Source organism: Diadema antillarum, unplaced genomic scaffold (assembly GCF_040938485.1).
Source record: "Diadema antillarum isolate AM-2024a unplaced genomic scaffold, OU_Dant_1.0 seq00001452_RagTag, whole genome shotgun sequence".
NCBI lineage: Eukaryota > Metazoa > Echinodermata > Echinoidea > Diadematoida > Diadematidae > Diadema > Diadema antillarum.
Window position 1 is genome coordinate 2,815 of NW_027272198.1, and position 27,045 is coordinate 29,859.

The 27,045-nt window shown below is 37.9% G+C and overlaps 1 protein-coding gene across 1 annotated transcript; it reads right to left on the reverse strand.

Annotated features, from left to right (window-relative positions):
* Nucleotides 1-25,882, reverse strand: LOC139709584 (phosducin-like protein). Its single transcript, XM_071621542.1, has 6 exons — nucleotides 25,691-25,882; nucleotides 24,722-24,847; nucleotides 23,117-23,250; nucleotides 21,785-21,887; nucleotides 8,536-8,649; nucleotides 1-129 (listed from the first exon to the last, which is right to left on the reverse strand). Exons 1-6 carry the CDS (start codon nucleotides 25,880-25,882, stop codon nucleotides 1-3), a joined length of 798 nt encoding a protein of 265 aa, XP_071477643.1.
* Between the last annotated feature and the right edge of the window lie 1,163 nt (nucleotides 25,883-27,045).

Below are 27,045 nucleotides of genomic sequence, written 5' to 3' on the forward strand. Positions count from 1 at the left end.
TCACTCTTGTAAGAAGCACTCCACTTCCGTGGCGTAGAAGTCGTCACCAAATTGATCCGAGACGCGGACAAAGTTGCCAATCAGCTGTCCTCCTTTGTAGACTAGCAGTGCTGGTAGCCCCTTCTCGGTCTGTGTGGGAGGAACAAGATGTATCAAACAACCCAGTTAGGAGCAGGGCTTGCAATCTGTCTAACTGCACCCCACCCCCCCCCCCTCATAGTTTGCTAATTTAACCAGAAGTAATAATACACAACAAATCACTGGTGATATTAACTTCATTGGACCAAAAATAACAAAATAAAAAGCAACAGCAGTACCAAGGTGATGTTTAATAGCTATGAAAGCATTAATAAAGACCATCAAGAGAGAGAAAAGATATATTTAAAAGAAATTTACCAGTGACGATGTAACATAAAGAACACCAAACACTAAGAATTAAGAATATTTCATTGTCATCAAATCATCTCACATGGCATCTAATTGGCATATCAAATTACTACTTTTTGAATAGGAATATCACATTATATGATATCAAATAATATATGATTTTCCAACACAAATTTGACATCTACTGTAGATTAAAACAAATATACACATTTATACATTTGATTTTTTTTCTTGCATAAGATAATCATATGACATACATCTGAGGCATTTCTCCATTTACTAACAATGAAAAATTATCTTACACAAACAATCCTGTTAATTTCAGCTTAAAAAAAAGAAGCCAGTATCATCAATGCAATGAAAGCAAAGCTTATTAACCCATCGAGGATGGACTGACTTTGCTATAACACACATTTCCCATAGACACCTGCCCGAGCATACTCGGGACTAGTCTTCCACGGGTTAAGTGATGACCCATCTGTGCTCTATCCTCCCTCCCTCTATCTCACTCACTGCCTTACCCCCTGTCTTTCCCCTCTCCCTCCCTCTCTCCCTCCCCCTCTCCCTCCCTCCCTCCCTCTCCCCCTTCCTCTCCCCCTCTCTGTTTCTGTATACATGTCTTCTTTTTTTTAGTACTCTAACATCATTTTTTTTTGTATTGCAGAGGAAACATACAATAGACATAATAGCATCACCAAGATAAATTGTTGTTCACAATCTATGAATTACAGAACAAGTACACCAGTACATTGAACCCCCAAATAGGCTACTGTATACACTGAATATTTTGCGAGGTTTTTATTTTCGCGAATTTCGCGAGTCAGGTGCTCTTCGCGAAATTAAAGACAGGCGAAAATATTGACTCTGATCCCGATGTGGTTGTGACGTACGCGTGTACTTTTCTCCGTTCAGTACAGGACTCCACGATCACAAATTTAACCACTCGCGAAATCGTCGGAAACTCCGATTCGCGAAAACTTAGACTCGCGAAATATATGGCGTATACAGTACTTCACTTGCCAATTGAGTACACTGTGTACACATAAAATATGTACTTGCATTTGAAGTTTCAGTATTGAATAGTAAAAGTACAGTCTGCAATAAACAGCAAATCTTGCAGGAAGGGAAATAACTGATGGTAATGAAAACCAGTGCATTTTTCATGAGGTACCGATAATTACCACCATGTAATTAGCATCTTTGGGGTTCTCAACTGATATAATATCTGATGAGGTATGGATAATTAGCACTGGGTAATTAATATCTTTGCCTTTCTCACCTGACATAATGTCTGACTCATATGGTAGCATATCCATCAGATACCTATGTATGTGATAATTCATTATTTTTCTATTTGTTTGTCCACAACAGCCCTTTCCTATCACCCTGCACATTCTATGGATAGTTTGGCTCAACTGAGCTTCCATCGTGAAGAAAGCATGTACCCTTTTCAGAACATGCAAGGAATTATTCAATATTATTTGTGATAAATCTTAACCCTACAATGAAGGTTTCATCCTACACTCTCCCTATAGGAGCCTCATCCTCCTCCTCCTCCTCCTCCCCTTCTTCCAACAGCTCCTCTTCTCTCTCTTCCTCCTCCTTATCCTCCTACCCCCCTCCTCGTTCTTCCCTCCTCTTCCTCCTCTTCCTTCTCCTCCTTCTGTTTTGTAAACATTTCATTGTATTCAAATTGGTTTCATGAATAAATGTCGACAATTCAGCCAGCAGGCTGCCATGAATGTTCTTCAAGAAAATACCTTAATTCAAATTCAAGTTTATAAATAAATTCTCTTCCTTCCCCCTCCTCCCTCCCCCCCCCCCCCCCCCCCCGCCTCAGATGCAGACTCTTCCATCATACACCACTCATATCTGCCCTCCATCCATGCACGCTCCACCTGAGATGAAGTCCTATGCTGCATTACCCCGGGACACGATCTGCCTCTCCCACTAACCCCCGTCAAAACTTATTCTCCCCTAAGAAATAAAACTTGGCAGAAAGCAGCGAGATGTTTTTACTTGCTTCGCTCTTTTACAATATTAATCTTTGAACCTTCCTGGGGTTGCGTCCTTGGGCAATATGTGAAATTCAGCACTTTTTATGTGACAGCGTGACCTTTCTCCTTCATACGTCTTAAAATAAGAAGCTGTAGGGGAATACTTTGAGTTTGAACCAAAGGGTGTCATGACAAGGCCCGGTGGACCTTTTTCCTTTGATCGATGGCTTTCATTGACATCAGACACTTTTGAACTGATTGGATGGGGTTTGTGCTGCAATCCTTACGTGAATTATTTGGTGCTGCGAGTGAGGGATATGTAGAGACATATATCACAGGAAAGAGAATGTCAAGGCAATAATTATGAATGCATGAATGAGTCCCTTGATGGCATAGACTAGGTATCAAATATTGAATACAGGCAACATTTGTACATTATGCATTGGATGATAAAAACATTACCTGGTATGCACACATCCACCCACACACTCAAAATAACATTTGGTATGAGAACAATGCTTGTCATTGTTGTCTTTCTTTGTCTCGGACATTGTTCATCTATGTCAAGGATGAAAATCTATTTTCTTGCTAAAAACAATCGGGTTCATTTTTAGTGGGGTTTGAAAACTTCATCCTGAAAGACAAAAAAAAAAAAAAAATAGAGCAAGTTGTGTGACAAGGTTCTCAGAGTTCACAGTCAACTGTGATGGCAGGGGGCATTGGGCAGAGTGGTGCGGCAAAGTTCTGAGACTTTGTAAGAGAATGGATGAGAGCCCTTGAATACATTGGACATCACCACATACTGTTTGCAGTGTTCTCCTTGCTAATGTGACACACACCATATTAAAAACTAACTCAACATGGCACAGGAGGAAATAGTGGTAGATCTCAGGCACAGACCAGCTCCTTTTTCCAGGAATCAAGCAAGAGTGAGGAATTGGCATGGTAACAGCTTTCTCTTGGCAACACAAATATTCAATATATATCTGGCACATACTCAATGAAACATGGTTTTAAAATTTAAATTTCCAGCATTTCTCATGAGGTTTGTCAAGTTTTTTGTCTAATTTGTAGGAAGCCCAAAATCATATGAAACATCAATGAGAGGCAAACATCCTCCCACATGGAAATTGCTGAGGAGTACCATGTGTGGTATGTTGAGATTTTATGCTGAAATAACTCAAGAAGACGTCCACACAAAAATACACCCACACAGCTGAATCGCAAGAAAGACATCCACACAGCTGGATATGTGTACATAATACCAATATTTAGAGAGTTTGCCTACATTACAGCGAATGAGATAAATGTCACTCGACATCAAAGTAGCATACAGTCAAATATTGGATCAAACCACCTGGCAATCTGTGATGGAAAGTGGTAGTGTTCCTGGGATTTTCTTTCTCCTTTCTTTTGAATGCTTAAAGCCATGAACAGGGGTTTAGATAACCACTGTAAGCACTTAATGCAAAGTCTGTATCTCCTTTACAAATACTGCAAGCAAGAGCAATGAACAACACCCCCCCCCCAAAAAAAAACAAAAAAAAAACCCAACAACAACACAAATATTGAAGAAAAAAAAATCACATGGAGATAACACATATCATTATCATTACTGTGTACGATTACTGAAAAGTATATCATGTAAACCACTCCTACCTGTTTAACATTCCAGCTTTCATTGTCCCTTTGTTTCATGTATATGACTGCTGGCAATGCCTCCTAATTCTACTGTAGAATTTACCTCTCTACTGTTCATAAAACATGCACTGCATTATTCAGAATACATCAGCTTAATAAATGCCACTATGTACAGGCTTATAATTTGGGTTTTAAGCTTATTCCATGCTCTTATGATATTGGTGCTGTCAGACATGTTTCATATCTTTATGACACGTTTAATATCCTACTGACACAGGGGCTATAAAACATATCAAATATAATCAGGATGCTGGAGCTTTAACCAATTGAGGAAGGACTGATTTTGCTACAACACGCATTTCCAATAGACACCTGCCCGAGTATACTCGGAACTTGTCCTCAACGGGTTAAGGCATTATTCCATTACTAGCCACGCAATAACAAAAAAAAAAAAACAAAAACATTTATCATGTAAAAACTGAATAGTATGCCTTATGGATTGATTGTTGTGATTACTTCAACTACATCAATATTAAAGTCACAATATGCACGCTTCCCAATACGAGACCCAAAGGATGAAGGAGAAATGAGGCTTTTGCAATAAAGGTGCCATATACTGGCCACATACTATAGACGATGTGAGTCATTAGTCATTGTGGATCCATGTGGAAATAAATGTGATATGCAGGCTGTGTACACTATACATGACACTGTGGATGAAATGATTTCTGGCAGACAATATCCATAGCATACAGCAATCAATTTATTGAAGTTTCTCTCCCCCCGGAATATTTGATCCTGACTAATAGGCACTGTCATAACATGCTCTCCCTACTCTTAAAGGGGACTTCCTCCTCCACGGAAAGGGACTTTAAACATACAGAATTATGGTAGAGAGCAGTGTATAGTGAAAATTTGATGGACACTGGACTAATGATACTCAAAATATAACTAGTTTTCTTTTGTATGTTCATAGAGTTGTATATCAATCTTGTTTGGAGGTAGTGATCTACATTATGAAAGCTTTTCAGTTATCCTTCAACAAGCTTTCCAAAATCTATCAAGGTTGTTTTTTTCAATAAGTGGGCCTTCCCAATCTTCCAGTGTAACTTTATCTGATGACAGTAATTTGCCATATGAATAGTACGTTGAGGCTATTTATTATAACAATCCCATATAGAACTATGTGTGGTGGGGGTATAACAATGATCACCACGGCAAAAATACCAGTAATACATGAAAGTGTTTGTTGAAATTTTCAGTGTTTGTTGAAATTTTCATTGTGTTCTTAAATTCACCTTTAAAAACAGAAATATGGATAATTTTCAATGTTATATTTAATAAAACAATTACACAATACTGATCGACTCAATTTTTTTCAGAGGTCACTATACACTTTGTTGCACTAAGACTGCCTATGTGAGACTCACATAATTCTATACAGGTGAGGGGTACTGCAGTGTGGTGTGTGTGTGTGTTTGTGTGTGTATTCTTTAACTCTTATTTTTAAAGTTTGCCCTCAGCATTTGCGCCTAGTATACTGTATACGCCATACATTTCGAGAGGTTTCTACTTTAGCGAAATTTCCCAAGTCTGGTGCTGTCAGTGAATTTAACAACTAGGTAGCTGATCTGAACATGAATGTGCCATGCATGAATACATTTCTCTGGTCATTACTTGTACTTCACAAGCGCAAATTCAACCATGTGCAAAATTGTTGGGAAGTTCTGAATCAGCGACAAATTACACTTGCTAGATTTATGCCACACATACAGTACCTGATTTGTGCAGAAAATTATAGGTATGAGGCCTTCTATACATAAATAGGCTCACTGTAGCATAACCTACAGCCTACTAAAACCTGGCGGTTCCATGCTAAATCTATGGGATATAAGAAACTTGGATTAAACAGTTTAATATGACAATTTGAGAACATTTACAGTTCATATCACCTACTGCAATGTGCTCATGTGACGATCTCTAACTCAGAGTGGCAATATGACACATAATGCAGGGATATTATTATAAAAAAAAGTGAATTCCATGGATGCCTAGTAATAAGAGACAGAAAGCCTGACTGGTTCATTGAACGCGCTGCATTGTGCAATAAATTTGTTACATAAACCATCACATGAATTATTTGTTGATATTCCCTTGCCTTAGGTAACATTGTTTGGGGTCATACCAATTTGGGTAACATTGTGATCAATAACATTGTTTTGAGTCACACAGTTTAGGGTCACATTGTTTTAGGTCACATTGTTTTGGGCAACAAAGACTAAATGATCAGACAGAAAATAGCTTCAAGAAGTTCATCCTTGTGATTGTATTGTCCAATCCCATCACATGTTGCTCTATCAATTTCTTCAAATTCTCACACTAGCCCAAGGCTCCCAGCTTAAAACAATCTGCACGTATGCAGATGGGTGAGATTAGGATGGACAATGAACACATGATGGGGTGGAATATCACTTTGTACATCCCTTCTCCACAATAGAGGAAGAACAATTTTTCTCTCATCCACTGAAGTTGAAGATAATACTTGACCAAATCTCCAATTTGTCATCATGAGAAATGTCTGAATCCAAAGAGAGGAGGATTGATGTCTACACAGTGAACATTTGTGAGAGATGGATAGAGGCTAAAATATCAAGAAACATGCTTTTGTGCTCTCTCTCTCTCTCTCTTTACCTTTCTATTTAAATAACTTTGGTATTCCTTCTCATTCAATTTGATTTATGGTAATTACTGTCAAGAATCCATTGTCTCAGCACTCGAGCATGCTTATCACGACACATGAAAACAGATTACAGAATAATCCTAATAGCTTTGGCAACGATACCATTGAATCCCCATTAAAAGCATGACACTGCTGTGATGAATGGTACCAGTCCAATAGTTGTGCATGCATGCATACATTGCAATCTACTATAACAGAATGTGTGTACTTCTAATACATTACACAAATTTCCGACCGCAAAATTATTGGTGACTTCTATCATCACATGACTGAGTAAATCCCACATCCATTTAAAGAGAAACAAAGCACTCATGATATAAGAGTTAGATGTTATACCTAATAGGTAATGAACTCATATCATTTGGAAGCTTTGTTTTTACTTGGAACCGTACTGGTTCAAGAGAGGCACAGATTTCCTTGCTCCTCTGACAAAGATTTTTCTTCATATGAAGGAGTCTGTGTGGTAAGAGGACTATCACTAGATGCAAGGATGCTATGTACAGTAAAGTTTAATGAGCAGTGCCCATTGACAAGGAGTGGTCCAATTATAAGTGACAGTTCTATTAGAGTGCCACAGAGTAATGTATGTGTATGACTGCAGGCCACAACACTGACTTCATCAACTGCTTTTATCCTCCCTTCCTCCCCCCCCCACCTCCATCGCCCAACCCTTCTCCCTCCCGCTCTATCCTTGTTCTCTTCTGTCTCTCCTATTTCTCGACAATCTTACAAGTATCTGCACACCAAGTCACTCCTTGCTCCCTTGTTGTCCCATAATTCTTGTCCCTTGTGTATTCTCTGCTCCATTCTGTTTGTCTGTACCAGACAGTATCTTGCTGTTACTGTCTGTCTGCCTATCTTACTTGCTTTTCTCTTTCTCTCCCTCAAGTCTTTGGCCTCATCTGTTCAACTCCACATCTGCTCATAAATGAAATTGATACTAATGCTGCCATTGCTTCATCCAGTTCTGTATTGTGGTCTAGTGGATGCATGCTGCATTCTCAAGCTGAAGGCTCATGGTTCCAGTCCTACCATAGCACAAATGTCTTTGAGTGAGACATGTTTAACCTACACATCATACTTTCACACTTTACCAAGGTGTATGAATAGCTACCCAATAAGAAGTAAAAATTGATGGTGAGTGGATTTAGTACCAGTCCATCTAACCATGGGAGTCTGGTTTGGATGCTCCCAGGTGACTAAAGTGTGTCCACTCTATGTTCATGTTTAACCCGTTAAGGACGGTTTGATTTTGCTACAACACGCATTTCCCATAGACACCTGCCCGAGTTTACTCGGGACTCGTCCTCAACAGGTTAATTCAAGTGACCAAAGAAATGATGAAGTGTTGTTTGAACGTGCGGGTTTACATGATGAGGTGTGTATGTGTGAAGTGTTTGTGATGTTACCATGCGAGAGTCCAGTCAAGGACTGTTTGAGTTATTTGTGGGTGACTATGGACAAGAGCTGATCAAGCTCAACCTAAGTTCTAGGAAATGAGCAGGTGCCCAGGGGGTCAATGTTTAAAACAGATTGACTGTCCATGGTCACTAAATCACAAAATTTATCAAATAAATCAGCCTGCTACATATACTGCAAACACAGTATAACTTTTCACTCGTAATGTGGAAATGTTTAAGTGTTCTTAACTAAGTGTAAAACAAAACCACTATGACTGTGTGTTCATCAACCAAGATGATATAATAAAAATGGAAGAGTGAAATTAAGAGAAGTTAGTTTGAAAGACGGATGCTGAACCAGCTTACTTACAAACAACCTGCTGGCTTGGACCTCTGCTGCACTGGCCGAGCAGAACTTGACCAGAGGGTACTCCTGGGCCAGACAGTGTAGACAGCCATTCATAGCCTCACAGGCCTGTAGAGACTGGGGGAAGAACAAGACCACAAACAGTGTAGATCAGAGCAAGAAATTATCAGTAAAGTACAGTGCTGCAGTGGTAAAGACACGAACATTCATACACACATTCTTCTGACAAAGTAAATAGTTTAAAGGACAAGTCCACCTTCATATACATAAGGATTGAGAGAATGTAGCAATTTTAGTAGAACACATCAGTGAAAGTTTGAGGAAAATTGGACAATCCGTTCAAAAGTTACGAATATTTTAAGTATCTGCACAGTCACTGCTGGCAGAGAAGACTACTTCAGTGTATGATGTCACATGCGTACATCTATATAAGGAAAATAAAAAGAGAATTTCACAAAACTTTACTTTTTTAATAAAGTGCACAGTTCTTCGACTTGCTACTGATGTATGTTAAGGGTAATATTATTCCCCCTGCCTTCTGAAAGAGAGAAGTCGAGTGTTCTTCTGTTATGGGAGAAAAATGGAAATATGTTGAATTTTCTTTATTCTTTCTTTATATCGTTGTACTCATATGACATTACAAGCTATAGTAGTCTTTTCATCCAGCTGTGACTGAGCAGAAACTTCAAAAATTCATAACTTATTAACGCATTGTCCGACTTTGCTCAAACTCTCACTGATGTGTTCTACTAATACTGCTGCATTCACTCAACCCACATGTCTATGAAGGTGAACTTGTCCTGTAAAACTAAAAAGGAAATTACATCCGGGGGGGCACTTCATGAAGCATTCTGGCCGACAAAGTTGTTGGACAAATTTGCTCTCAGCCAATCAGATGCAAGGATTTCAGTAGCTTGTAACATTTTGTCAGAAAAATATCTGACCCAAACGCTTCATGAAATGCCCCCAAATATCATGCTGATACATAAAAACAGAAAAATCAGAATCTAAACTTTTACAATTCATAGATCTTTTTAACATGTTTGATTTCATCTCCAATTTTCACGGACTTAATCCTCTGATTTTTCTGTTTCCATACAAAGCAACATAACATCATGATGGAATTACACTGTAATGGCACAACCTGCATGATGTGAATTCTGCAATAAATTCTCAAAGCTTTGTTTGTTTTCTGATGATCAATGTTCTCCTTTTCTTCATGACAGACAGCCATATGTTGTACATTGTGCTCTAATTAAGGTTAAATAATACATAAAGAAAGTGAGTATCATACAAGTGATATACATTTTGAGAGATATACAATGCTTTGGGAAAGGAACGAATGAAAATTCCATGTCATCCCTATCAAATATTTGTCACTTCTTCGAAATGTCATCATCTTTCTTTTTGCATACTTTCAGGAAGTGACACTGTGCATTGTGAGATGGCACAAGGAACCAGGGCCTGTAAAGGGTTGTCTTCTCCCTGCAGTAGCTCTCAACTATTTCCTGCCCTGACACACGGGAATAAGAACAGCAAACAGGAGCAAACAGGATGTGTGAAGTGGTGTGACACACCTGACCAAACGCGACAGTCTCAACCGATGAGTGGTGCTCATCATTCACACAGCAGCACATACCCCTTTCACACTGACTCCAACACTTGGCTACAAACTGAATTCTTGGATGCCAGTGAAGAGAAACTCTGCTCATTATCACTGATTGATCTTTCAATATGCCTTGACGATTGACAGGCAATGAAACACAATGAAAAGACAATATGAATTCAACATCATCGTTTAGTTCTGTGCATGTGTCATCTTAAAGCTAATGTATAGTTTTGGTTGAGACCTAAGTTCAGGTTTCTGACATTTTTTGGTGAGATAATGAGAAACCTCTTATGAAATATGAAAGAGCATGTAATTCCATGAGGAATTCAATGTTTATTTGATGAAAATTGGTTTTGAAATGGCTGAGATATCCAAAACAGTGTGATTCAATAAAGTGTGGGACCAACATTTTATTACGATCGCTTTGTTTTACTTTGTTTTTGGATGTTTCAGCCATTCCAAACCTGATTTTCATCAAATAGACTTTGAATTCCTCATAAAATGGTATGCTCTGTACTATTTCATAAGTGTTTTCTTGGTATCTCACAAAAAGTTAAAAGCCCAATTCTCATCTCCACCAATACTGTACTATCCCTTTAAGAGCATCCGTAGTGCAGACATGTTTAAGTAAGATACATGTAACATGTATTACAAATATTATGGTTACTATTCTTATTTTCTGCAACAACCATAGTAAAATATCTTTGTTTGTTGATTTTTTTTTTGGGTAATATGTCTTGCATAAATTTTGTTCCTCAAACAACTGTTATTTGTGTGTTATCTCTTGTACGTAATGCTGGTGGAAAGCACATTTCCAGATCCGTGTTTGTGTACAATAAAACATTCAATTTAATTCAATTCAATTCTATTCAAATATTTGATGCTTCCATACTGCTTTTTCAATGTTCATTCAATGCACTTTTCACACTGACATCTCCCAACATTTCACAATGAGCAATCATATCAAATGTATTCCTTGATTGAAGGGGGTTAAATCTCACTCAAATTTTAAATGGTGTTGAGTGTTGTGAGCAAGAGAAACTTTATAGCACCAAGAAGTCAATGAATGTATGCACCCAGTCTGAACAGGGTAAAACTCCTGGATTTCTTGATGATGTATACGATGGAGGGGAGAATAGGATGCTCCTCCTCCTCCTATCCCTCCCCCTCACTTCCCTACATCCAATCCATCACTGTGGATGTCAAACATACTTCTTCAGCTTTATCAATTTGGAAACAAGAAACATAAAAAAAATCTTGCCTACTATGGTTGACAGTGGCAGTCATGGCTGCAAGGATCCATTATAGCATCAAGGTCAATACACAATCACCATCAAAAATGATATGAGATGATATTCATAATTAATGATCTCTTTGCAAAATGATGACTCATTGTACATACTGTATACATAGTGATGTCATCGTGTCTCTTACATCATGCCTACCACGCATTTTTTTTCTCCTCTACTATTCTTTTTTAACCCTGAGATACTTTGCTTTTGCTCTTATGAGGTAGAAGTTCTATTTAGTATCAAACCCAATTATCAAACAGAAACAGTAAAAGAGGTATGTTATGCTATGTAACTACAAGCTGTAGAATACATGATACAATGTAAATATTCAAACTTTTTTTTCTTGTCTCTTCATAGCAATGAACAGTTCTACAAGACCCCAAGCAATTCAAAAACCTTGATAACTTGCCTGAAATTCTTCACATATAAGTTTGAATTTTGAGCAAAAATACAGTGTATCATCAGTAGTACTTTAGTAGATGTAATGTATTGCAGCGGTAGTCATAGTGGTATAGTAGTAGTAGTAGTAGTAGTAGTAGTAGTAGTAGTAGTAGTAGTAGTAGTAGTAGTAGTAGTAGAAGTAGTAGTGATAGTGATAGTAATAGCAGTAGCAGTAGAAGTAATCGAAGCAGTGGTAGCAGTAGTGCAGTACCAGGAATGGGTAATAGTTTAGTAAAAGTAGTAGTGGTAGAAGCAGTAGTAGTAGACTGAGTGAAATCAACAGCAGCAATGATAGAGTTAAATGGCTATTACTTTTTGAGTGATGGGCTAGTGGTATAATATATTTCAATTTATGAATTTGATATCTCCACATCTTAAACAACCATTGTTATGAATAGTTCTGAGGTATTCTATATCCTTGTTCCAACCAGATAGACAAATACTGTATCAGACTAATACTGTATATGAAATTTATACAGTGTGTCTTATATTTCTGATTTGGGACCTCTCAACAACTTCGTGAGTTGTTAACTTCGCAAACGTAGCTTAGGGCAGTAGTGGACAGAGAAATGTATGTACACGCTGCATTCATGTTGTGATTAGAGTAAGTATTTTTGTGTAATCTCAAATTTAGGAATAGCACCTAATTAGACAAATTTGTAATAAACTCTGTGAAATATATGGCATATACAGTAAGCATTGTTACACCAAAGGACCCTCTTTCCTAAGACAAAGATATGTTCCACAAAGTAGCACTTTTCATCATTTGACTGGAAAGGTGCAAATGATGATAACATTTTATGATATTACTGCTTTTCTGCTTCTCATTAGCTGAATATGGACACAAATAACCAACTACTACACTGACTACTTTCTTTTTTTTGTCTTTCAAATGTCAAAGTTTAGAAATCTTACCAAATCTATTGATGAGTTTTCCCCCATGACCCCACCCCATCTCCTCCCAAGAGATACCTCCTTCACCTGAAGTACATGCTTCTCCCCCCTACACCTTGTTTGCAGTCCATTTGTTCCAACAAGTCTGAAATGCTGCATAGAATTACTGTCAGTTCTCCTGCAAATAACAATTGACCTTGATGAGGTCTGCTGAAAGCCTGTTTCATTTGGCATTCCCTCTTGAATAATGCCCAAGGGACTGACATGTGCATACAAACTAACAGCATCGGTTACTCTCAAGGGGAACTCCAAGGGTGGGTACAAGGGACATCAGATCTTTACTCTACAGTTTGGACGTGACCAAGTTAATCTAAAACTGTGCAGGCAGATGGGAGATAGATGGATAGAAAGATAAATGAAATAGAAAAAGAAAGATAAATAAACAGATAGATTCATCAATCTGTAGAGAGATAAAAAAATAGATCGATTGATAGACTGATGGCTAGATAGAAAGATAAACAAATAAACAGAAAGAAAGAACAATTGCTAAATGGATGGATAGAAAGATAGATAGATATAAACAAAGAAGATAGATAAATAGAAAAATAAACAGATTGGTACAAGGCTAGCTAGATAAAAAATAGGTATGCTGAGGTAGATGGGCAGATAGTAAGATGAATAGACAGATAGAAGGACATGAAGATGGGTTAGACAAGTAAATGGAGAGAAGAAAACGTGTATTGGTCAGACATGCAGTTAAAACACAAAGCATCAAGATAAATCTACATCTACACACTGTACCATATAGCTAAATGGACCTAGAAATTGCTTGATGGGTAAATGAATAGATTTATAAAGTAATTTTATGGACATTTGAATATTCTACATGTTTCAAAGACAGAGAGCTAAATAGATGCACAACAAAATGGGTATAACTGTTGAGCTGGAGAACTGAACATCTATATGAGTATATATGTGATGGCAAATAGACAAAGATAGAGATAAAAAAAAAAGAGTAAAAAGAGACTCAAGAGAATAACAGAGAGGAAGACATAAAGATAGAAATTTTAGACTAATATGGACATAAATTTTGTGAAGCCCTCATTTAGCCTGGAGTGAAATTGAATGTACAATGTATATATATGTAGTGGTACGACGGCAGTGAATAGTGAAAATTTTACCAAAATTGGACAAGTTTAACAAATGACTAGAGAATCACTTCTAACCATTCACCAATATGAACTTTAGGAAATGGCATCTAATAACCATCTTGGGTAATTACTTGATATACACTATTTATTTTGCAGGATTTTTTTTTTTTTTTTTGGGGGGGGGGGGAGGGATTTCAGGAGTCAGATGCTATTCATGATATTTATAACTACAAAAATATCATCTCTGATCCTGACATGAATGTGGTGTGGACATGTACAATGTACATTTATCCATAAATTACTGTATTTCATGATTGCCAACTTACATGCATTCAATGATTGTCAACTTACATGTATTCAATGATTGCCAACTTACATGCATTCAATGATTGCCAACTTACATGTATTCAATGATTGCCAACTTACATGTATTCAATGATTGCCAACTTACATGAATTCAATGATTGCCAACTTACATGTATTCAATGATTGCCAACTTACATATGTGTATTCAATGATTGCCAACATACATGTATTCAATGATTACCAACTTACATGTATTCAAAAGTGTCAGGAAGTCCTGATTCACTGAAAATAAGACTCGCTAAATATATGGCATATCTCTTGTTACACTGTTTGCTTGATATAGAACTTACCAGATATATCTAAAGGTGCCATGATATTGACTACTTTGCCTTTCAGTGTGCATGAGAAAATGATGTCTATGAATTGAGTGTCTGTAGATTTCACGAATAAAATCTCCACGAAATTTATAAATTATATGAAAAAAACAGTGATGTTTCCATACACAAACAAAATACAGCAAAACATGCAAGTTACATCACAGTTGTGGCTTTGCAGGCTATTTTGACATATTCAGGTGACACTGTACTAATTGACACATTGACATTCAAATGACGAGTGGAGAGCTTATCAAGCGTGCCTCGCTATGTACAGCAAACAGAAGAGAAATTCCACGGTTGTCATCAAGTAGAAATCTCTTTGATGTTTGCGACTGAGAGAGTCTTCTCTGCTATCTCTACTCCACACTGACATCACACACCCATCCGACAAATTGATATTGTCTGCTGCCCCCTAGAGACCAATCTTGTTTGCTGGGTGGGGGTGCTTTCTACACGAAAGTGTGTAAAGATATTTAGCAACAACCTACATAATTAGCTCATGGCAATTCCTGTATTTTGCCTGCAGCCATAGAGTCGATATCAATACTGGATGGAGGACACACTACAGCCCTAGATTGTCCATTAAAAGGGAGATGTCTGAACTGTGAGTTATTTTCCTTTCCTGGAACTATCCGAGCAAACAAGAAAATAACTTTTTCAATAGTAACATACGCTACACATATCTGAATGAAGTCTCTTTGGCTCATACTACTTGTTCTAATACATTTTGAAAATGATGGTCTCTGAATGGCTGACTGATGAGGCAGAGGAAAAATATGAATGATCGCTGTGCAATATCGTAGGAAAACAATAGTGATATTATCAGACAGAGGTATTAAAAAGCACTTCATTAATGCTGAGAGAAGTTAAAATGTAATAGTAACATGCTATAGATAAATTAGTTTGCTCTCACTCAACTAAAACACACACACAAAACTTTGATGCAAACATGATTTCTTTGTGAAGATTTTGTGTTTAGTCGATGGGAGGCATGTGAGGTATGCCTCATCTGTATGCTACTCTTGCTATCATTGCTTCTGGAAGTCATGAGAAACTTAAGAATTTTAGTGCTTTCTCGTTCAAGTTTGAATTTCAGAGAAATCTCTGCAATTCTGTTTGTATGATGTTGCTGACTCAATTAAAAACCAACTTGAACTTGCTATGGAGTTGCACTTTAAGTCTACTGAATGGAAGATGGGCTTTGTGTATACTAGAGCTGTGTTTTTATGATTCCACATCAAGTCATATTATCTAAATCTCTTCATCCATTCAAAATATGAGATGATTAGAGTTGAATAGTGGTGTAAACAACAGCCAATTTGTAGCTGCACCTCCTGTTTCACATATTATCTCCTTCATTCTTCTTTACAATGAACACAAAATTTTTGGGTTGTGAGTTGTTGAATATTATCAAATGCATAATGAGAACTTAATGGTTGTCATTTGGAGAATAAATGCATTGGTGGAATTGAACTGTAGGGAATGAAATGACCCATGATGGATGTTTGAATACTGCTCATATCAACATTACATATCATTGGTATGCTACATGTTACCCATGGGGTAGCAAAGTTCTAGGAGTCCAAGATTTGTTTCAGTTTCGCATATCTTCATGTTTACATTCTATTAACAACAGCAACAGCAACAACTCAAAATGCAGTACTTAACCAGCCTACAATACAACAAAAAAAAACCCCACAAACTAAGCAGACAACATGCATTATTGAATTAATGCAATTTTATTATTTCTTTTTTGCATTATAGAGGCAAACCATGTGATTATCAGTGAAATAGAAATTCTTGTTTGCAGGATCACTTGGGGGATACTAATGATACAAAATTATGGGATACAAATTACAAAAAGAAATTGACTGGAAGTTGAATCATGATGAGAATATATAAAACCTTTGTCAAATTTACCAAGTTGAAAGAGAAGTGAAATGCATCTTGGGTGGTTTTTTTTTCAGATAAAGAAGGTAAACACTCTTATTAATCTATAAAATGCTCCAAATCACCTAAAGGAAATAGTGTAAACACAAAGCTTGATCTTCTAACCAATACGGAGAAAGCATCAAGTTTTAAACTTCTTCCATGGTCATTAACTTGCAATCCTCTTTCTTCATCTGAAAGGGAGGGGTGGGGGACAAGGAAAAGGGACAAGTCCTCCCATATCTCAAGCTGATGATCCTTTATGAGAGGCTCATCTGATGTGTGTGTTCCGTCATTGACTGTAATCTCCTTATCATAGATGTCTTCCCTGATACACATTTCTTATGTATGACCACGTTCATCACAAGCCAATGCATTATTTTCCCAGCTGTTACTATCATGATAATATTAAATCTGATGATTTGTTCTCATTCTTTACTCAACACTCTGTTATCTGAATGTATCTGCCTGTCAATAAAAGTGTCCCCTTGATGTATTGATGAAAACCGCAATTCAGAGGCAGCATTCAACATCGAATAACCTTGGCTGCAGTTGCCATGGTAACATCAGATCTCAATACTCCTGGTGAAGAAACAAGAGCCCTGTTCTCAGCATCTACCTGTCCTTGTTGTTTTATCTTAAGAGAAATGTTCCCCACAGTTGTTGGCCTGTGTAAGAGCCCCCTCTGTTGACAACCTTATATGTAAATGTGTAGAATGCGGTGAAGTGTGAGGGTGAAGAATGCATTGTGCCAAGCTGACTGTATGTGGATGACTGGTTCTTTAGATGTTGCTGCTGAAATTTTTAATCCTCACTAACAGATACCCATCTTCTCTGTACCACATCAACATTCCTAAATGCCCTTTACAATACATACAAACACCCTTTACAATACATACAAACACAAGTACATATAACACCGGTTGGCAGACATAAAAGCCTCCTTGCATTTTCAAGCTCTGGTAGGTCACTGTAGAATAATGGTATTGTGTAGTAAACATGGCTCACATTCAACTCAACTCAATTGAAGGAAAAAAAATCAATCCACAACTGTATCTACTCATGACTACAAAATCTTCTATGAATTCTTGCAGGTCTTGTTTTCTGTTCTCTGTCTTTCTCTCTCCCCACAATACTTCAAAAATTATTGCATCCACCTCATGTCAGGTAAAAATGATTTCAAAATTGTGAGCACCGAATAAAGAGTGCAGCCACCTTTCAAACAACTGTGCCTGCTTACAATATCAAGCGCAGTCACCTATAAAAAATAGGCCATGCTAAACGTGCTTACACAATGTACTGTACACCCTGCAGAGAATCTATACACATAATGCACCACGAGCCCAAAGCATCTCACTCTTGATCTGAGCATTTAAATTTCCTTTCTCTCCTTTTATCAGGTCACATGCCATGCTGTCCCACTCTTGCATGTTCAATTCAAATGTAGATATCATCATCTCGTGGCAAAAGTCTGTGGATCTCTTACATACATTGTAATATATGATTTATTGCTCAATCATTGATCATACCCTCTAACTTGAACTTGGATACAGAAAATTTCAGTGAATTATGTTATCACCAGCTAATCAGCTTTGAACAATTCCCATGGGGTGGATTGTACGAACTCAAAGCATAAAGGCCTCACTCAAGCTGTGAAACCAAAATAGACAAGTCACCTCCCCCCCCCCCCCCCAATAAAAAGAAAGGGGAAAATGGTATTCAGAAAATCAAACATTTCACAGTTTTCTACTAAACATTGCACTGTAAACTTTTGGCTTTATAGGTTAGACAAAATTTAAAGATTAAATGAATGCAAAAACCACATTCAGCATTTTTTCTTGGTACACATGTACTTCAAGTTCAACATAAAATCTGAATTTTCTTGGCAATGCTGCCAGCCACATGTGGCTCCTTTGGACATGATGGCTCACAGTTATCAATCAACAAAAGCAAGAATGGTGAGAACACTTAGATAATGATAATAGTACAATTAATTATCACCATCTGCAGCAGTACTTCCTATCTGTAATCACAATGAAAACAAAATAGTAATGAATGATTTGACACATTTACAGGTCTTACAGGCATATTGTTCCGCATGGAACACTGAAAGTTTAACAGAAGTTTACAAATTCTCTACAGCTGTTTGGCACCTTGGTTCTGAATCATATATTTCTTGTGAGCAGGTGATGAGCAATGAAACCAGCCATGATAGCTTGGTGATGACATCAAATCCCATTTTACTTTACATTTTGGTGAATTAATGTTATTTCTTATACTATCGCAGGAGTATATCACAGCAAAATGGCAGGGTTGTTATGTGGGCAATGCACACATACTTTGAGAGGAAAACACTTTAATACATAATAGCAGTCTGTCCACCCCTCCCCCCCCCCAAAAAAAAAAAAATGCTTTCTGCATTCCACAACTAAAGCACACACTCAGTGCATACCTGTACACCTCAAATAAGCGCAGCAAAACTTCCTCTTTTGATGGCCTAATTTGCCAATGATAATCCTTTAAAAAAAAATCAGAAACAGTTCCTGGATCCAGACAGTGGTCTAGATCACTACCAAATTTCAATCATCTCTTCCTTGTGTCATTATCAACTTTTCCTTTTTTTGAAGTTTCATCCAAATCCATTCCAAACTTTTTGAGTCAATATTCTGCTAACAGACAAACCAATGCCGACAAAAACATACATCCTCCTTGGCTGAGGTAAGACACATCACACCATTTGAACTATAGTCGAACTCATGCATCTCATTCAAGTTTTCACACTTAATAAATAATACTCCACAGACATGTGTGTTAAACATTAAAAAAAGAATGCATTTAAATATAAGAAAGATTTAATGTATTTCATGTTTCACATCAAGATAAACCACCTTGCTTCAGTTCAGTCCTGAAATTTGAAAGGGAGGTTTTCCAGCTCAAACTATGCTTAGCGATTCTTAACCCGTTGAGGACGGACTGATTTTGCTGTAACACACATTTCCCAAAGACACCTGTCCGAGTATTCTCGGGAATCATTCTCAATGGGTTCAAGAAAGACTCAGGTTTCTACACACACTAAAAAATTTAATGTGCTACCTGAATCTATCGCAAAACAAATGTTCCTGAGGGATTCCCATGCACCAAATACACTTAATTAGTTCTTAAAAAGCTGGAATGGCCTGGTTTTTGTTTTCCTTTCCAGATTGAGTTTAGCATCATTGGTATGACATTTAGTGAAGGGCTCAAGCCAGTCCACTTTATTTGCAGGTGTGAGGCCACAATGAACCACACATCAACCCGTTAAGGACAGACTGATTTTGCTATAACATGCATTTCCCATATCGACACCTGCCCGAATATACTCGGGGACTCGTCTTTAATGGGTTAAAATGAGCTGAGTAATGGTATGCTGCCCTCTGCAGCCTTTGGTCACACAGGTATCAATTTAAAAAAAAAAAAACCTCAACCATAGCAGATCTCTATCACAGCCTTCTTAATACAGCATTGTTTTAGCTTGTATTTGTGTTAAATTCCAAACTAAGAGCTAAGAAATTGAAATAAAACACACCAATCATTTCTTTTACAAGCATTTGTTATGTATTCCCATGTCTGCATATAAAGCAATTGAGAACCTAACACAGAATTTTGGGTGCTAGAACCAACAATTTGTTGTGTGTGTGTGTGTTTGCATGGGGTGTGGATAAGAGCATTTAATACACACACAAATACACAACTCTAATCATCAGTGTGTTTGGTGCAGTTCAATTCAAAAATTGGAAAGCTTTTGGAAAGCATAGACATATACTGTATGCAAACATTTTGCAATTTCTGTCAACATCATACCTTCACACTTCGACAAGAATCTACTCCATCACCAGTGAATTTGTAAGAAATATGTATTGTATATGTGACCCTGCATCACAAAACCAACAAAAAGTCACCAGACATGGATTTTTAGTAAAGGGCAGATTCTGAAAGAGCAGACTCTAAGCTTTTAAATGATGCATAACTCAATTCATATGAACCCCCCAACCTATCTAGATACTGGATAGAAAGCACACACTCTGGAAAAGTGTGAAGTGATAAAAGAGGCTCTGAAGCATAGAGTCTATTCAAGCGCTTAATCTTTACCAAGCTGTGCTAGCTGGGTGATGAAAGGGACAAAACGCATGATGTAAACCACTGGAGCAACAACAATGAAGGGATTATCAGATTGAGCTGACATTGAGCATGCTCTATTAACACATTCTGCCCATGATTAATGCCAACTTTCAAAGCAGTAGCATTATCCTTTAAAAAGTTATTAGACTTTAAAGTGAAGAGTATGCAAAGGATTTCAAGAAATAAACGGGGGGCTCTGAGACCTACTCGATTATTCTACTCTCCCCCCAAAATGGGTTGTAGGAAAAACTGGTGAAAACACACTTTAACATTCATGTTATGAGCCCAAACTAAAGAATATTGTAGAAGAAGGATAGCTCTTTCAGAAAGTATGAAAAACTCAAGATTGACTCAGTTGACCCATTTCACCTTTTTTGAGTCCTCACATAAAATCAAGGGGTGCGACTTTTTGTTTGTTTTGTGATGCACGGTCACATATGAACTACAGTGGCAGCTGCTCCCTGATATACTGATTATTTCAAAGACTGAATGGAATTTGCACAGTAAAGGAGACATCACTGCGACTGATCGGTCACCAAGACTTGTGAAACTCAAAAGACAAGAAGATGGCTTGCACTGTCACCAAGAAGGTGACTCTACTGTGACTTCAGAAACGTCTCCGAACAAGATGATGATTTATTCGTCCACAAGCCACAGAAATATCACTGTGACATGTCTGAGACATATTCTCAGTCGTGGAGATGTCTCCACAATGTCTCCAGTTGGTCACCAATGGGTCTCTGCAAAGTTGCAGAGATGTCTCGGAGACCTCGCAAAAATGAATTAGTGTCCACAACTTGGCCATGACTATGGAGACATCGCATAGATGTCATGGAAACATCTCCACAACCAGCTGGAGACTGGAGAGAGTCTCTGAAAAGATTAAACATGTTTGATTCTCTTGCAACTCCCCACAGACTTGGCTAAATTCCAGGAGACATCGCGGAGACTCGAGGTGCCACTAGGTCACCAACTAGCCTCCATGCCACTCAGATACCCACTTGAGGCACACAAGTAAAACTGAAGATCAGTATTTATGCAATGAACTTGTTACCAACAGCAAGCAAATAAATATGAAAAGAGAACTGAGCTTACCATGTCCTCCAGGTGGATAATAACTGTGACATCTTTCTTCTCCTTGTCTATTGCATCCACATAGCTGTCTTTGGTCAATCTTAACAGTTTTCCAAATGTCGGCCTGCAGTAGGCATTAATGAAAAACAACTTTTGTAAAGTACTGACAGAGTAGTTGTCTGACTGGCAGTACAAAATTAACATAATATTCAATATTATTATAGTAAGATAATGATATTAATGTAGGTTTAACTAAAATAGTTTTACCACAGAGAATCTCATTCACCATGTGTCATTGCTCTTTAATGTCTTTTCATTAAAGTGTTTGGTGAATAAAATCACCTTGATTAGTTCACATAATGTCTACAACAAAAAAAAGTCCATCTATCCAGCTGTCTATTTACTCATCTTTATTCAGTGCGCCTACCAATGAAAACGACGAAAGGATGTCAAAGTGCAACGAATTCTCCATCTCTCTGATTTATTGAAGAATATCAATTTTCTCTATTGATTTGTTGTGGTTCAATAATTTCAAAACTATGAAAGTATGTTTTAAGGACGTTCGTCAGTTAAAGTGAAGTCCATGTCATTTTCTTCAAACTTTCCATACCGTAACTTTGACCCATCCGACGCCCAAATATGTAAATAAAACCACAGGTTCATGTGCTTGTTTTTTTTCTACAGGACTTTGAAGAATATGACAATCTGCCGTCAAGTACCAAAGTGATAGCATTACAGGATCAAGACCATGATTGGCAACAAAATCTGCAATGACAAACTTAAATCCCCAAAATTCTTTCAAAATCCACGTTATTTTCTCCAAATTTGCAAGAATTGCAGAGAAAGGTACCCAAAACGAGGAAAAGGTTTTAAAGTTGGGGTTTACACTCTCATTCTTGAGCAAGCAGTGCCCTCACATGGCAGAAAACACAGAAATCTCTCAAATCCTTGCCAGGGACGTTTTCTGTTAGGGGTGAGCTAAAAGGGAGTTCTTACTAGCTCAGTGGGAATGTAAAGAGAGTCACAAACAGTGTGATGTTTGGGTTTGAATTGTCAAAGTTCATTACTCATTTACACTCTCTTTCACTTGATGAGGGAAATATTATAATTTGTACCAGTGAACTGTATTGACACTCTGCATCTCACACATGGAAGAGCTTCAATGCAAAAGGTTTAGATTAGCTATTGCAAATACTGACAAAAGTGCTCATGTGTGTGTGACAGATCATTGTTTGCATAAACACTGCCCAAAATTACCTCTCAGACCTCCATGGCTGAATAATCATCGAGTTATGTGAGACTTAATGATGATACATCATAAATGTCAAGACATCTGCTAATTTTCCTTTTTACCTATTTTCTTGAAGTTTCTGCATCATTTGTTTCATCCTCTCTTCTCTGTATCTCCTCATGAACTCATCTTCCAGCATGGACTCCAGCTGAAGCTGTTCAAGCTCCTCCTCTTCCTTGGCCTTCTCATCATCCAGCTGCAGATACAAAGAGAAAATGCAGGAAAAAGTTATTTAGACTCTCAAGGCCCTTCTCCTGGGTCCTCAAGGGGGCAACCCTTATCATTTGAGCAACTTTGTAATCCCCTGCTCTCCAGAATGACTCTCACCAGTTTGGTCACAAATTCTGATCTTGCATCTCAGAGGAGAGGATGCTTGGACACACCTAAACAAGCCATTCCGTTGGATGCCCAAGAAGACTACCATTGCCATATTAGTAAACAACTGGTAGCAGCATGTATTCCCTTTACAGGTATCTGAATTCAGCATTTCTTAGCTGGACTGTCCCTGAATCACACAATTCTCGTGTTCCCTTTGAATAATATTTCCTACTGCTTATTCTAATTTTGGTCAAGTTTGGTTGATATTTTGTCCATAAATTCTAGAGAAAAAGAAAAAAAAAATGAAAAAAGGTTGACGGAAACAAAACCACAGACATAGGATGATGGACAATGAGTGACACATGTCATATAGCAGGGCTCGACACCAACTTTTTTCTCTGGTGGCCAGTTTGGGCCACTAAAATCTTTAAATTTGACATTTTGGTGGCAAAAAAAAAACAATGAAGTGGCTCAAAATAAAAGGAAATATAAAAATTCATTTTGAATTTTAGCTGTCTAATCGGGTCACCAGGTAATAGCCTTTTAGGAAATTTGGTGGCCCGACATCAATTTCTGGCCCTGGGTCATTGGGCCACCAGGCCACCGTTAATGTCGAGCCCTGCATGTAGGATTCAGGTCATATTCTCAGCTGAGCTGCATCTCCCTGAACTCATGATCAGAGTCTTGTTCAGTCATGGGTTTTTTGGGTGTTTTTTTTGTAAGCCATCCCTGTCATACACAATTCTGATGCACATGTTCACTACAAAACCCTTTGATCACTGGACTTGGAAGGTTCTGGTCTTTGCCTTGTTACCTCTGCAAGGGAGGATGTTATGTTTTCATTGGCATTGATTTATTTATTTGGTGGTTTGTTTGTCTATGCGTAAAATAACTATAAAAGTTGTGAACGGATTTGGATAAAACTTACAGCAAAAGGTTGAGAATGACACAAGGAATAGATGATTAAATTTTGGTAGTGACCCAGGAATTTTTATGGAGTCTATGAAGGATTTTCAATATTTTGGCAGGTAGGGCCAATGAACTCGAGAGTTCAAGCCGCACATTTTTTGGGGTTTGATTATACGCACTAAAGTGCATGCTCTAGTTTCTGCTAAAGCAAGGTGCGCCAAACAGCTGGAAGTTGATGATGTAACAAAAGGCTCCTATATTGGGGAATCGTGCAATTTTCATCATGCATATGTATGGGTGGAAATCACTGATCTCTATGGAAGAACAAGATCAGTGGTGGAAATGAGCTGCTCAGTGGAGGTCTGCGCTCTATCAAGAGTGCTTCTTTAGTTTCTACATAATTTGCTGATGATGTTTGTAATAAATATATAATGTCTTACGTGTGATCTGCAAGTCATGGCTAATTTCTCGGCAAGGAGGCGTTTTTCTGCCTCCTGCTCAGCTCTCTTCTCAGTCTCCAGCTGCTTGAATCTCCTCCAGTCTTCAATGACTCCTTTTGGTCCAGTCTAGAAAGAGAAAGATAGAAGGTGGGGTGAGAGTTGGAAAGATATTTCGTGCAGAACATACAGTATGTTCATGTGAGCCAGATGATGTAATGCCTTCTAGATCATTATAAATAAAACTGTATTTTAAGTGTCAAATAAGACTGCAACATGTATTGCTATGTATTAGATATCCAGGAAATAAGTAACTCTGGTTGAAAAAATATAAACAAAATAAAATGTTGATGCTGCACACTGAACTTAATTTGAAGCATGTTTTTTTTTTTTTTTTTTTTTTTAATATATATATAGCTGTTAGATACTGGAAACACATACAGATTAAGTAGAACAAGACTACACACAGGCCTGTAACTAGGATGTGTGTGTGCTGGGGGGGGGGGGGGGGGGGGGGGTGGGGGCAGTGAGGGTGTCAAAATTGGAAAATAGTAGACCTTTCTAACAAAAGGAAGTGACTGAGCTGAGGACAGTGTGGGAGATTTTGCACATTTATGATTAAAATTCAATGACTTTGTGCACACTTTAGGTGGAGTATCTGAATAAGTCAAAAATAGTCAGGCAATACATTGGTTATCTACTGGTACACATGTATTCACATCCCCCCCAAAAAAAAAAAAAAAAAAAAAAAAAAAAAAAAATTCGCATGAATGTTCAGGTTCACAGAAAAAAATGGGGGGGGGAGGTTCTCCTTCAACTTTCGAATAGTAAATGGTTCAGGAATCTTCCAATTACATTCGAAACAAACATGTTCACATGATTTACGTTTTTGGTAAAATTTCTGTATGGGATATCCATGTTGTTTGCTCCTGAGAGCTATAACTGCTGCAGAAGCTCTGTGGCAGTACTTACACGGGTTGCTCCATGAGCGCCAGAATTCAGCTCGCTCTCAGGTATGAACTGGTATGAGGACTGCTGCTCCTCCTCTCCTTTCATGCGCTCATCCCCGCTGTAGTCATCATCAGCATCATCCCGCTCATCCTCGCTGCTGCTGCAGTAGTAATGAGTCTTCTCTCCCAACAGCTTGTCATCTAGGGTAGCCATGGCAACGCTGGGTGATGTTCTAGTCTTTGGTAGTTTTCACAAGTAATGTGGGTATATTGTGCTAACAAATGCTATCCCTTGATGATGGCAAGGAGTCCTGTAGTCAAAAATATATGAAGATATACATATATGATAAATATTAATATATTTCTTCACGTGCACATAATATCTAGAAACTTTAATACCAAGCAACAGAACAAAAGACCTCAAAGACTAAAGAATGATTGTTGCAAAATATACCTTATAATAAATATGTATATTTTTTCTTCTCAATCACGCCGCGCAGGGAAGGGCATTAGAGCAACCATGTGGTACTGTAAAACGAGGAATTTTCGCGTGCATTTTAATTTCGCGAATTTCGCGTGCGCCAAGATTCGCAAAATTAAAACGCACGCGAAAGTTCTTGTCTACACTATACGCATTGAATGCCAGTGGCAGTTTGCGAAAATTTCATGCCGCAAAAAAGGCCGTCGGCTCCAATTCGCGAAAAATTCATGCCGCGAATATATCATGTTTTACAGTATACCATAAGTGCTTTCACAAACATTCACACACGTTGACACATACACACACTGCATCCCAACAAAAAAATCACATGACACACATATGCACACAGCACACATGCTGTCGAACACATGCTGTCAACCCGTGGTGCCTGATAGGTAAATTTATTGACCTACTCGTATTTGCACGCACTGCTCAATTAGGGTAAAATCTCGCACCGATAATATACGGCCACAAAGTGCATAATTGCCACATTAATAATAACATTAATTTTAGATGCCTTGGCTAACGTTAGATATTGAAGTGTAATTTTCCTATACAATGTACACGTACCAGTATAAAAATTTACTTCAGTAGGCCTAGATTCTACTACTAGAGTTACTACTACTAGTACTAACCAGGGATGCCAAGTTCAAAAAAATTTTATGAGTGAGATTTTCATGACTCGGCATTTCAACAAGTGAATGTGCACGCAAGCGAGGGTGTGGGAGGGTTCCAACCCCCCCCCCCCCCCCCCCCCTTGGCCTCCCACGGTAGGGAGATTTTTCGATTTTTAGCTCTTAATGGTGCGGTCAGGTGCATACTTAAGTGAATAATTTTTACTTATTTTGAAAGACAAAAGGAAAATATACCTTCAATTTGAGCTATATGCTCATTAT

Bases quoted from the DNA above. Each gene is read 5' to 3' on its own strand.
- LOC139709584 (XM_071621542.1), bottom strand. From the start codon at position 25,882: ATGGCTACCCTAGATGACAAGCTGTTGGGAGAGAAGACTCATTACTAC. The intron at 21,888-23,116 runs GTAAAAAGGAAA...TGCCTACTGCAG, and splicing joins CAGAAACTTCAAGAAAATAG to GCCGACATTTGGAAAACTGT. The intron at 130-8,535 runs GTAAGTAAGCTG...CCTCCCACACAG, and splicing joins TCCAAGCCAGCAGGTTGTTT to ACCGAGAAGGGGCTACCAGC.